A 14,093-nucleotide genomic window follows, 5' to 3' on the forward strand; every position below is an offset into this window, starting at 1 on the left:
TTTAAAGAAGAAGCAAAGTGTCAGTCACAGTTGAACTTATTTAATAAGAATGTTTTGTAATCAATCCAATCATTAAGGATTAGGATGTATCGAGGACAGCAAGTCTGTACAAGCACTAGTATCAGTATGAACCGTCGAGTTGAGCCTGCAATACAGGTTTTTAGTAAGCAAAATCATATAGATTGTAGATTGAGATGGCACTAGAAAATGTGTTATTTGTTGACAGTTTTACAAAAAAAGTGATTAGTCAAGTAAGTTGCTTGTTTTGTTTGACTAATAGTCCAAAATGTTAAGATATTCAATTAACATATATGTCATATATGACAAAGACAAACAACAAATCTTCACATTTGAGAATCTGGAACCATCACATTTTTGGCATTTATGCTTGAAAAATGACTGCAGTCTTTAATTATAGATATTTGCTGGTTAATTTTCTGACGATCGACTAATCATTGCAGCTCTAGCCAAATTGGGTATGGATGGTACGGATATGTTCCATACCAATATCAAGGTGTTGCTGGATCTCTAGCTGCTTTAACTCCACATAATGTTAATGGTAAGATCTCTGCAGGATTGCTAGGTTTGTGTGCGTTCTGCAAAAACAGTGTACTACTATGATAAAGAGTGAAAGAGCAGGATACGGGGGATACTCGACCTGATGATCTGGCAACCCTTGACTTCAAGCTGTAGGCATTGTTGACTAGCACCCAGATAGCATACGGAAGTGGGCCACTTCAGGCAATGATATGGCACTGCTGGCCTTCTTCTGGCCTGGACAAAATGGATGTGAGCCTGAAGTGGCCTACATGTAAAATAACGAATATGGCCCAAATATCCCAAAACAAATGTGGGCCATTTTTGGCAAAGGTGCGGTGCTCTCAGCGATGTGTAAACTGGATGTGACCCTAAAGTCGCCCATGTGATACATAGTGATTATGGCCCAAGTATCACAAAACAAATGTGGGCCACCTTTGGCAAAGATCTGGCATAGTCGACAATAGTTAATGTGGGTGTAAACCAAAAGTGGCCCACATATGGTGCAGCAAATGTGGCCCGGTTATCTTAAACATATCTGGGCCCGTTCTGGCAAATATACGACACAGTAAGCACTGGCTAATCTGGAAGTGAGCCTAAAATGGCCCCCATATGATATGGCAAATATGGCCCAAATATTTTACAACAATCTGGGCCAGTTTTGGCAAATATATGGCACAGCCAGCACTGGCCAATCAAGGTGTGAGCCTAATATGGCCCATATTTGAAATGGTGAATATGGCCCAAATATGGTTGAACAGTATTGGGCCACTATCAGTAAAGATGTGGCACAATTGTTACTGACTGATCTGGAAGTGAGCCTAAAATAGCCCCCATATGATATGGCACATATGGCCCAAATATTTTACAACAATCTGGGCCAGTTTGGGCAAATATATGGCACAGCCAGCACTGGCTAATCAGGGTGTGAGCCTAAAATGGCCCATATTTGAAATGGTGAACATGGCCTAAATATGGTTGAACACTAATGAGCCACTATAGGTAAAGATGCGGCGCAATTGGTACTGACTAATCTGGAAGTGAGCCTGAGGTGGCCAACATTTAAAATACCAAATATGGCCCAAATATCCTAAAACAAATGTGGGCCATTTTTGGCAAAGGTGCGGTGCTCTCAGCGATGTGTAAACTGGATGTGACCCTAAAGTCGCCCATGTGATACATAGTGAATATGGCCCAAATATCACAAAACAAATGTGGGCCACCTTTGGCAAAGATCTGGCCCAGTCAACAATAATGAATGTGGGTGTAAACCAAAAGTGGCCCACATATGGTGCAGCAAATGTGGCCCGGTTATCTTAAAACATATCTAGGCCAGTTTTGACAAAGATATGGCACAGTAAGCACTGGCTTGACTTGATATGAACCTAAAGTGGCCGACATTTGATATGGCAAATATGGCCTAAATGCTATACAACAAGTTTGGCCCACTTTTGGCAATTGTATGGCACAGTCAGCACTGGCTGTCATAGTGCAAGCCTAATGTGGCCCACATTTGAAATAATAAATATGGCCCAAATATTGCTGAACATTATCGGGCCACTTTAGGTAAGGATGTGGCACAACTGGTACTGGCTTATCTGAATGTGAGTCTGAAATGGCCTACATATGATGCAGCAAATGTGGCCCGTTTATCTTAAACATATCTGGGCCAGTTCTGGCAAATATACGACACAGCCCAGATAACAAAATTGCTTTGGCCCACACTTGACACTTTCATATGGCTCACATACCGCATGGAATGATGGCACTTGGGCGGTCCGCTCCTGTTTGCCAGATCTGGGCCACAAGCTAACCATAACAATGCCACATGTAAACCAAAAACTAAACAAATAAACCAGATCTGGCCCACATCTGGACAACAGTTCATTTTTATTCTGGCCCTGTATGGGCCCACATTCTGTATCCTCTTCCGGCCCACATACCTCGTGGAATGATGGCACTTGGGCGGTCCGCTCCTGTTTGCCAGATCCGGGCCGCAAGCAAACCATAGCGATGCCCATGTAAACCAAAAACTAAACAAATAAACCAGATCTGGCCCACAGTTCATTTTTATTCTGGCCCTGATCGGGCCCACATTTCACTTCCGGCCCACATACCACGTGGAATGATGGCACTTGGGCGATCTCCTGTTTGCCAGATCTGGGCCACAAGCAAACCATAGCAATGCCACATGTAAACCAAAAACTAAACAAATAAACCAGATCTGGCCAACATCTGGACCACAGTTCATTTTTATTCTGGCCCTGATCAGGCCCACATTCCATATCCTCTTCCAGCCCACATATCACATGGAATGATGGCACTTAGACGCTCCTGTTTGCCAGATCCGGACCACAATTAGGGTTGAACCCCACATGTACCCAATTGAACTGATTAACTTATAGCACCTCAAACCGACCGTTTGAGGTGCTAACCTCATCACGTCTTAACAGCCCTGTTGCGGGCTGTTAAGACATCATGAAAAGGCTGCAGTGGCGCTTGATCCTTGCCGTATTTTCCCCAAAACATGTCAGATACAATTTATTAAGAACCCAGGGAGCTGTGTTAACTTGTGGAAAAGGGGTATAATATGGCCACTTTAAAATAACCAATTTAAAGGACTGTGTACTCTTTGCTTCTAGTACCTGACATTCTAATTTTCTATCATTTATTTTGGGGTTAAATGTGTAAAAATGTACAGTAGGTATATCTGAACAAGTACAGATAGCAAGAGATAATAGATAATGAGCACATGAGTGTCACATTTAGGTGTAAAGTGATGTCCAATGAATTTCATGCTCAACAGCCCTCATACAGTTCATTATGTGTTCATAAAGTGGGCAGTGGACCTTAATAAATGCAGAGATATCAATAAATTAGGCTTCTGGAGTTTGGTTTTTGAGGATGAAATGGATTTTTCAGTACAACTGTGTCCCATCCTACTCACTCTCTAGGCAATAGAAACTGGAATCACAAGACGGTTTAGAGTAACGCCACCTTTTATGTTAATGTGTAGTGCGGGGAAGTCATCTCAGAAAGGTCAAAACTGGGGTGGAGGAGGTTACTATAAGAAGACAAACACAGCCCTCAGTGAAGGAAAACCTAGACCTGCAATTGAAGCTGAAGGAGGTAGGTAAAACATCTGAAGGTAAATGTAATAACTTAACTTATCCTTCCTCATGCTATGACAGCTAATAATCATGTAACAATTTATGTAGGATAAGACCAGACAGATGTTTAGTAATAAGATGTTATTTGGATGCCTGTGGAAGTTTTGAAAAAATATCAAAAGCTCTTGTGGAATAATTATTTGCAAGGGTTAAGTTAGTTTTTTAAGGACAGTTTCCAGTGAGTGATGTAATGGAAAAACCTCACTTTGCATCACACAAACAGTTACTGCATTTTTGATTAAGTCATATTGTATAACCTTGGAACATGTAACCATCTGTGCTCATTATTTTTGACACTGGATCAGAGTAGGGAGTAGCCTCATCTTGGACATACTACAGTTCCTTTTTTAATTAGTTGGGAGCTTTGATGACATCCAGCACTGCATCCCACTCACATTCTAATATGTTTACCACACTCCTCATCTATAGAGTATGTACACTTTGTAACTGACATCAGTCTGCAATTACACACTGTTGTGACTGTATGCTGATCCCTTGCAAGATTTTCATTAAAGGACAAAAAGATAACTTGGTCATTGTCAGCTTTTTATCTTCAGATTTCCATCACAGTGACCATGGCTGAGTACAAGCTAGAGGTGTCAACAGGTGACATTACATATGCAGGAACATGGGACCACATATATGTCACTTTATTTGGAACTGAAGGGCAGAGTGAACGAACTGAGTTGGACAACTACGGCACTGACTTTACAACTGGGACAGTAAGTTGAATCTAGTTGTTGACCATTATTCATATAAGAGTCTCAAATTAGGTTTATGCCAATGTTACTGTTTATTACTGTTTTTTGTAATTCATGCATATATAAAGCACTAATATTCATAGAATGGCCTTCATTAGCCCATAGATCCACATGCTTCGTCCTTCCTATTTGTTTATCACATTGATTCATACTTTCTTATTTTGTCGCAGACATAAAGTATATTGTACCTTAATTTCTTTTCACAGACAGGGACCTATACTGTGAAAACCAGTATGTCTCTGGGGACACTGCTCCTAATCAAGGTGGAGAAAGATCCGTTTTTTGTTCTCCCAGAAGATGAGTGGTACTGCTCCAAAATAACAGTGATGACACCAGAGGGAGATGCCATTCTTTTCCCTTGTTACAGATGGGTGTCCAGGGGAGAACTGGTGGAGCTGAGAGGAGGGAGAGGTCTGCTTTAAATACCCACAATATGACACTTGTTTTTTGTTAGTTATGTCACTTAAAATTTGACTGTTGTGTACTTTTTACATCTAAGCCATTAAGGTTTTTGAGGAGAACCATCCTGTGTTGATTGACCACCGGAAAAATCAGCTGACACTTAAAAAGAGCCTTTACCAGTAAGTTCTCACGTGTGCGCTATGTATTGTACCTAGAGCTGCAGTTTGTCTCAGAAGCTTATCATTTTTTTTCCATTTTTTAGATGGGAGATCACTAATGAAAGATGGCCACACATCAGCAGTTTTAAACATACATCTGAGCTACCAGCTGAACTCATCTTCTCTATGTCCAAATCAATGGAAATACAGTACATAAAGAAAATAGCGTGAGTCAGGTTCCAATATAGTCTAGTATTTGTAAGACAAATAACCATTTTGAAGCATCAGTGTCAGTATTTTGTTTAATTTTCTGCATTTTACATGGCTTTTTTTTTTTTTTACCCTTTCTGACCTCAGTGGTGCTGAACTCATGTTTAAGGGGCTGGCTGGATCTACTGAACAATGGGAAAGCATTGAGGACATGAAACAAATCTTCTGGTCCCAAAAAACAACAATGTCAGGTATAGTTTTAGTTCTGCTAGGTAACTCACCTGAACACTAGCATTCTTATAGTTTCATATAAGTGCAAGTAAGTAAACCTGATTAAGTCGACCTGGCCCCACGGTAGAATGAAAAACCCATGAAATAAATATTTAAATCCTAGGTGCTGTAATGGGTTTGATACATGATGGTCGGCTCACTCTTAACTGAATGGAGATGGACGGGGACAGATATCTTTTCTAAAAGATTAAATGGTCCTGAGGCACAGCTACGACATGGAAAGTGACTGACAAAAGTCACTCAGCTGATTGGATCACGGCTTACTGCTGGCCTTAAAGCTGCACTAATCAATATTTTTATATTAACGATGGATGAAATTACTGTGTGTATGCAATTAGAACAGAGGTGCATTACCTGACACTATTAAATATGTAAATTAGCTTAAAGTATATAACACTCAATAGTATGAATGAAACTTACTTTCATGCTTAGCACTGTGTGGTTAAGTGAGGGAAAGTCAATATAAATTCAAACTACTATTTGTACAAATCTGTCATTTCAATTTGAATTTAAATGCTGAATTTAAACAAAGCTGTAAGGCTTTGTAAAGAAATAAAACTATCTCAGTGTCAGGGGTGAGTGCCACAGTGTCATTCTCTGACAACTTTGTGATGCTCTACATGTGGCTCCTAGATATAGAGGACAAATTACAATCATCAATTGTGATTTTCCTAGAGTACGTTAAAGAGCACTGGAAAGAGGATGACTTTTATGGATTCCAATTTCTGAACGGGATCAACCCTAATGTGATCAAGCGCTGCTCAGAGCTTCCTCCAAACTTTCCAGTCACAGAGGACATGGTGAAGCCGTTTCTGAAAGAGGGTACCTCTCTGAAGGAGGAAATGACGGTATGGAAGATGACTGGCTTTAAATGGGTGATAATTGTTGCTTTGAGAGACAATTTGTAGGTTTGAATTTTGATTATACTTGTACAGCAGTGAAAAGGTCCCTGAATATTTCCATGTCTATAATACTGGAAAACCACAATCTTGTACGTTGTGTATGTTTTCCCTCCATCTTTCCCTCCTATACAGAAAGGCAATATATTCCTCTGTGACTTCAAGAGGATGGATGGATTACCCACCAAGTTGTCAGATAGTGAATCTGTGCATGTGACTGCTGGTTTCTGTTTGTTCTACATGAACCCAGAGAACAAACTGATGCCAATTGCAATACAGGTATTTCATTGCAGAGCAAACCAGTAACGTATTCATATTACATATAGAAAGTTCATCGAATAAAATTATTGGTCCCCTCACAGAGAATTTAGATACAGATTTGATGTAACGTCGCGCTGTATCCAGGTTGTTTACAGCTGTTTGTTGTTTGTATTACACAAAATGCTGTCCAATGAAAAACTGTTTTCACTCAATCAGTCAAAAAATGTGCATCTCAATAGTCTTAATGGGCTATAGCTGTTCAAATTCAGCATTAGGACCCTAGTTTATAACCTGATGTGCCAGATCGTTTGTTACACAGAACCATTTGAGAAGTCGTCCTTAGAAACTGTTTGGACAAGTGCAGGCACCATGCCAATACTTGGCATTTCTCATGTGATTTCGTGTGATAACCTAGTTTATGTCACAGAGAAAATTTCCCATTTGTAGGCATTATCAAGTACATTTTAGTAAAATAATGTCAATCACAGAAGTTATCCTGTAATCATAAGGTCAGCATATTTATATGCTTTTGTATCAAAAATGAAAAATACACAGTGGTGCATGAGGGGAAGAGAGAGTGAGAAAGGTGCTTCCCCCTTATGAAGTGGCTCTACAAAAAGTTTTATAATGTGGAATACTCATCACTTTGCATTTTAAGTGAAATAGTATGTTTCAAAGTAGAAAAAATAGCTAAATGATGGTTTTATCACATTCCAGCTGCAACAACAACCCTCTGAGCAGAATCCCATCTTTCTGCCCAGTGACCAGGAGACTGACTGGCTGCTGGCCAAGATGTTTATTAAAAATGCAGATTCCATGCTTCATCAGTCTGTCTATCACTTGGTTAACACTCACTTACTGGCAGAAGTCTTCAGTGTTGCTGCTCTCCGCAGCTTCCCTGAGATTCATCCCCTCTATAAGGTATATGACTATGCAGTTGCAAATACAGAACTAGGGCTTGTTTGATGATCTGATCAAGACTTTTTACTCAGTTTTCCAATATAACTTACAAACAGTACTAGAAAGACATATGTTTGGTTTTGTAATTATCAGGGGTGACTATGTGAAAAATGTTTATTTAGTTTATTTAGTTTAGGGATGTGCTGCCTGTATTTGCTGATTGGTTTATAGAAATGTTTATGTTCCTTCACTTTAATGGTGATTTTATCATAAATTTTACATTGAATTTAATATTCCTCCCTCTGTTTGCACAGCTGCTGATCCCTCACGTCCGCTACACTCTCCAAATAAATACTTTGGCCCGTAAATCTATTTTTGGACCTGACGGGATTTTAAGTAGAGTACGGATCTTTATCATGTATATTCATATTTTTTCAATCAAATGTTGAGACTCTCAATACAGTGTAGTAAAAACCACTTCTATCTTCTGTATTGTTTTATATACTTTTGTGTTCTTAATTACTAGAGTTCACTTGGACATGAGGGGATGACAGAGGTCATTGGAAGGTCTCTCTCTGAGACGACCTACAGCTCCCTCTGTCTGCCAGACAACATCACTGCACGAGGACTGGAGTCTATCCCCAACTTCTACTACAGAGATGACGGCCTGAAGCTGTGGAACATCATCAACAGGTTACTAAAAAATGCCAGTTTGAGATACAGCTATAATCCATACTGAAGCCTTTCCTGAACCCTTTCCTGACGATTGGCTGAAATGACTTTTAAAAATAACACCATGATTTCAGAATACAATGTAAAATCATATTTGTAAATGTATATTTTTACCAGATTTGTGAAGGCAATAGTGGGGTACTATTATCCTTCAGACAGTGAGGTGTGTAAAGACTCTGAACTGCAGGAATGGATCCGTGAGATATTCACCCATGGCTTCTTAGGAAACAAAGCCTCAGGTATTTCACCAATGTTCTGATTTTGAATTTGTAAACACAAAACACTATATACTGTAGTAGCTTATAGTATATTGCAATTTTCCACACAGATGCAGTGAATGACAAAAAAATAACTGATAATGACTGTGTTGCCAACAGGGTGTCCAGGATGCTTTCATGCTGTCACGGAAGTGATCAGGTTCATTACCATGGTGATCTTCACAGTGACGGCTCAACATGCTGCAGTGAACAGTGGGCAGGTGAGACATGGCTGTGTCCAAAATCACTCCCTATTTACTGTATGGTGCACTATATTTACCCTACGCCATTTTATTTGAGTGTCCGAATGCTGAGTGTGTAAATATATACACTATTTAGTGCCCCCAAAAACTTGATGGAACAGAAAAAGTAGTGTCCATGGCATGTACACTACTTTTTTAGTAACAATCCCATAATGCAAAGCTCCACATTTCATAGATGTGAAAATTACTGTAGCACAACTCTACAGCTGACAGTAATGATTTATTAATGACAATTAGATAACTAGTGATTGCCTGAAATCTTGATTTTCTGCTCACTATTGTGGAAACTATTCAGTGTCTATTATATAAGGAGTAGTGAATGAGTGAATGAGTGAATAAGGGACTGATTTCGGACACAGTCCATGAATATTGGGACAATAGGATACATCTTTGAGTTTTAACAAATTTATGAACAAATAAACAAATATTTGGAGTAAGTGGCAGATCTGCAATGTGTTCTATCCATTATTAGTTTCCTTGTAATAATTCCTTTCAGTAGGATATAAGTTTACTTTTAAAGTGGTGGACAGATTGCATTTCTTATGTAGTTTTATATTCAGTTTTTTTGTTTTTTATTACCATTGTTTTATGATTGTCTCCCATGAGAGCTGGGCCAACAACCTGACAGTAATAACGAAAAAATTAAAGATCCACTCCAGACATGTTTCAAGACATATAAAGTAGGGGTGTGTCCGAATACAAATACGTTATTCGGCAAAGCACAAATAATGAGTTTTTTATGAATATTTGTTCCATACAAATATTTTAAAAATTATTTGTTTCGGGAAGAAAATAAAACACGTCAAATACCAGCACGCAGGTTGGTTACATCGCTATCTCAGTCTCTCTCTGCTCCGCTGTTACATCTATCAGCGGGTCTCAATGAGGGGAGTCACATCCACCTGCAACATGACACACATTTCCTAATTTGGACATCACTCCTGGAGTTGAGGGTGTTCCCCAGCTAAAGCTGAGCTACTGACACATGCGAAGTGCTCCCATAGGACTCTCCATAACCTGTTGTTCCCTTTCTCCTTTCCACAAAGTTACGTTGTAAAAAATAGGCAATAAATGAAAAGTGCAAAGCAAGAATCACCTTTGAAGTTCTTCCCTAAACGTTACACAGTGTGCTGTCTCTGTGTTATGGGTGTATAAATAGGTAGAGGTCTGTATGCAACGAGATGATGAGTTAAGTTTTAGCTTAGTAGTCAGCGCAGTCGTCTATGATCAAGGAGACTCCAGTTCGAGACCCGGTGTGGGGACCTCCTTCGTAAAGTAGTTTATTCATGAACACTTCTTGTAACACTTTAATTTTATAAAATTAAAGGCATACTAAAACAAAAACAGGATTTTTAAGCCTCTTTTCATTTTTATTCCAATACAAATACAAATAATTTTGCTGCCTCAACAAATATAGATACAAATACAAATACTGGGTTCTCTGTACATCCCTAATATAAAGATACTTCTATGTTTTAATTTGTGTCTGATATAGTTTTTCTGCAAAGAGATTGCATTTCTTTTGTAGTTTTACATTCTGTTTTTTGGTTTTTATATTCATTGTTTTATGATTGTCTCCCATGAAAGCTGGGCCAACAACCCCACAGTAATAACGAAAAAATTAAAGATCTCCTCCAGACATGTTTCAAGATGTACAAAGATACTGTTATGTTTTAATTTGTGTCTTACATGGTTTTTCTGCAAAAAGTCAATTACCTGGTTAAATCTTCGTAAAATTACATCTATTCCTTCTCCCTCATTGAAAAATCCAGAATCTATGAACATGCAAATTTCATTTCAAAAGTTTTACTGCTAGATTCAACATGTCTATGTCACTGAAGAGTCCACTGTCCAAGTTGCATATTGGACCAAGATCAGCTCCAAAACTAGTTGTGATGTCACAAATCATGCTCGATTTATACATCCTAAACTCAGATTTAAGGTGAGCCTTGAGAAATGACCCCTTCAGCAGATTAATGTGCATCATTCTGCACAGTAAGACTCAAACATCCAAGTGAAGGAACAGGAAGAAAAACAGTTAGAAATGAGAAAAAATAAAATGTGATGCATATCAAAACTTCTGTTTCTATTTCATTTAGTTTGACTACCACTCCTGGGTGCCTAATGGTTCGATCCTGCTGCAAAAACCTCCTCCAACCACAAAGGGGCAGTCAAGCATGAAGACAATTTTGGAGACGCTGCCAAATGTGGGAGAGACAGCCAGCCTTGCAACAGCGTTTTGGATACTTTCAGAAAAATACACAGACATGGTAGGTTTGGTGTTCACAAACGCACACAAATAGTAGAATAATATTTAGGGCTGAAAAATTAATTGAAATTTTATTGAAAATCACAATATGGTCTACTGCAATTTTCAAATTGCAGGGGGCACAATATTTGTTAAAGGAGAAATGTGTGTCAAAATACCATTTTAAATTAAATAATGTTGTAGCCTACACATCATATTCTACAGACTTTAGAAAACATCTTTGTTTGGTACAGAGCCCTGCAAAAATCACACCATAATCATTTTAATATGTTCTTCAATTGAAATCTTAATAATTCTGTAAAAATGATCATTCCCTCTAATATTGCAATTTGCAATATCAGTCAAAATAATCACAATTAGATATTTTTTCAAAATCGTTCAGCCCTAATAATATATAATCCATCCACATTTGGAAAGGGCTTTGAAAAATTGCACCACAAGCAAGTTGCTGTGTAAGTCAGATTTACAGTTTTGTTTTTGTCATCTTGGCAGGTTCCCCTGGGTACGTACCCTGAAGAGCGCTTTGATGAGGCTCCACCTAAGCAGATGATTAAAGAGTTTCAAAAGGAGTTGTCCAACCTCAGTGAAGCAATTACAACCAGAAACTCGCAGCTTAAAGTGCCCTACATCTATCTGAACCCTGCTGAAATAGAGAACAGTATAACTATTTGAGTCTGAGGGAGCCACTTGTCCCTTTCTGTACTAGTGAACAATATCCATACCTTTTTCAAAACTTGTCTTATATGCTGGGTTGAGTTTCAAACTTTGACTTTGGTAAATAAAAAAGGTGAGGTGGTAGAGACTTACAGTGCTGCTTGAAAGTTTGTGAACCCTTTAGAATTTTCTTTATTTCTGCATAAATATGACCTAAAACGCAAGTCCATAGTTTACACAAGTCCTACACAAGTCCTTCATGGACTCATGAACACTGACTGTAGCCACTGCAAGAGAGGCTTGTAGTTTCCTAGCTGTTACCCTGGGGTTCCTTGTGGCCTCCCGGACTATTACGCATCTGCTCTTGGTGTGATCTTTGTTGTTCAACCTCTCCTGGGGAGGGTAACAATGGTGTTGGATGTCTTCTATTTGTACACCATCTGCCTGACAGTCAACTGGTGGAGTCCAGACTCTTTAGAAATGGTTTTGTAACCCTTTCCAGCCTGATGAGTATCAGCAACTCTTCCTCTAGATCCTCAGAAATCTCCTTTTTTCGAGCCATGAAACACTTCCACAAACCTGTGTTGTGAAGCTCAGACTTTGATAGTGAAGACCCAGATTTCTCTTCTTTAAATAAGGTAGGACCTCCGACACTTGATTGAAACACTCGCCTCTCATTTCTGTGTAAGGTTTTTGTCTCATTTGTTTAATTGATGTCTCTATCTAGTTTTAGGACTTGCATGGAAATCTGATCATGTTTTAGGTCATATTTATGCAGATACAGAGCACATTCTAAGGGGTTCACAAACTTTCCAGCACTGTATAGTGACATGCTGCACGCTGGGAGAAGACGACCATATTTTGGTTGTATCATGTTAAGTGGGCCTATTGTAGGGTGCCTGTATCTTTGTGTGAATTACTGTATGTATTACATAGACCTCTCTTTAGGAATAACTTAAATGAAAAGTTTTGGTTGCAAGTGTTTAAGCATCAGCTTGGACCCATGTACGAATGAGTCCACAAAAGCAAACATATGGTGATCAACAATGACATAATGCAATGAAATGTAACTAGTTGGTACTCCTTTAATAAAATAGGTTTTCTGTCATAGTGGAAATTTTTAAAATGATGTCACATGAAACTACGGCAAGGCAAGGCAAGGCAAGGCAAGGCAAGGCAAGGCAAGGCAAGGCAAGTTTATTTGTATAGCACATTTCAACAACAAGGCAATTCAAAGTGCTTTACATAGAGCATAAAAAAGACATATACAAACAATTAAAAATTGTTAAATTTGGAAATAAAAAAGAAGCTAAAAAGGGAATAAGACAAATAAAACAAGAGAATAATAGTAACAGTGCAGTGTAAAATATTAACCCTTGTGGTTTAATGAAAGGCAGCGGCAAACAGAAAAGTCTTCAGGTACCTCAGCAGTCAGTAATAATGCATTTATATCCTAGCAGGACCAAGAATATGCATATTTTCTGCCCTCCATTATGATGGCTGTTAGAGGCTGCATTTTCTGTTGCATATGCTGTATATTCAGTTTCTGTTCACCTTTAATGATGTGAGTACAAAACATAGAATCTTTATGGTGATGTAGGACTGTTCATGTTTATTGAACACTATTCATTTGCTTGGCTTGCAGTACAAATTAAAAAGGAATTTGAATCAGCGTTGTCATTCAGCATGCATTATTGCTTATTGACGTGTAAAAGTCAACATAACTTGAGCAAGATTACAAAAGTAATTGATGAAAAACCTACTTCAATACGGTGTCATTGGAAATCTTCAGATGGGCCAATAAATCTTCAGGTCACCCACAACTTAGCATTAAACTCAAAACTTATAAGAGAAAGACTCAAAGAAATACACTTGAAGCTGGTAGAGTTCAATGTGAATAGGTTTATTGAGCATAAAGAGCAATACAAAGCAAACCAAAGCCTTGATCCCAGGATAAAGAACCTAAGGCAAATCATAAAACATTATATTATATACCTCTCATAAAACCTCCTAATGTGGAGCTTATTTTCTAGACTCCACCTCATTTGACTTTGACACTTTGGTAATAATCCAGGCATGATTCATCTCAGAAACAATGGTGTCTCAAACTTCTCTGAAATGTATCAATTGCACCTGGCCTAGAAATAATACTGTCTCAGCATTTTCCACATTTCTCACATTAAAAATGGGCATAGCGGCCTTCAATCATCGCACACAGAGAATCAAAATGTGACATTACTAATCATCCCCCTTCCCAACATCTCTGGGAACCGTCTCTTATTGATGTAAATGTTATCTTTGCATATTCATTGGGACATCCCATGTTACA

At 38.6% G+C, this 14,093-nt stretch overlaps 1 protein-coding gene across 2 annotated transcripts; it reads left to right on the plus strand.

The window, feature by feature from the left end:
• Nucleotides 1–3,513: 3,513 nt before the first annotated feature.
• On the plus strand, nucleotides 3,514–13,436 carry LOC137169207 (hydroperoxide isomerase ALOXE3-like). Of its 2 annotated transcripts, none has more exons than XM_067572249.1 (15): nucleotides 3,514–3,666; nucleotides 4,251–4,429; nucleotides 4,675–4,879; nucleotides 4,968–5,049; nucleotides 5,133–5,255; nucleotides 5,386–5,489; nucleotides 6,205–6,377; nucleotides 6,564–6,707; nucleotides 7,407–7,610; nucleotides 7,904–7,990; nucleotides 8,116–8,282; nucleotides 8,439–8,560; nucleotides 8,699–8,799; nucleotides 10,941–11,111; nucleotides 11,603–13,436. In XM_067572249.1, the coding sequence occupies exons 1-15, from the start codon at nucleotides 3,540–3,542 to the stop codon at nucleotides 11,780–11,782; spliced, it is 2,169 nt and encodes a 722-aa protein (XP_067428350.1). In that variant the 5' UTR covers nucleotides 3,514–3,539; the 3' UTR covers nucleotides 11,783–13,436. The 2 variants fall into 2 exon arrangements, with proteins under 2 accessions (XP_067428350.1, XP_067428351.1); XM_067572250.1 differs by having other exon boundaries at nucleotides 3,567–3,666; nucleotides 4,265–4,429.
• Nucleotides 13,437–14,093: the final 657 nt, after the last annotated feature.

Source organism: Thunnus thynnus, chromosome 18, assembly GCF_963924715.1.
Source record: "Thunnus thynnus chromosome 18, fThuThy2.1, whole genome shotgun sequence".
Taxonomy (NCBI): domain Eukaryota; kingdom Metazoa; phylum Chordata; class Actinopteri; order Scombriformes; family Scombridae; genus Thunnus; species Thunnus thynnus.

Bases quoted from the DNA above. Each gene is read 5' to 3' on its own strand.
- LOC137169207 (XM_067572249.1), top strand. From the start codon at position 3,540: ATGTTAATGTGTAGTGCGGGGAAGTCATCTCAGAAAGGTCAAAACTGG. The intron at 6,708-7,406 runs GTATTTCATTGC...ATCACATTCCAG, and splicing joins TGATGCCAATTGCAATACAG to CTGCAACAACAACCCTCTGA. The intron at 8,283-8,438 runs GTTACTAAAAAA...TATTTTTACCAG, and splicing joins CTGTGGAACATCATCAACAG to ATTTGTGAAGGCAATAGTGG.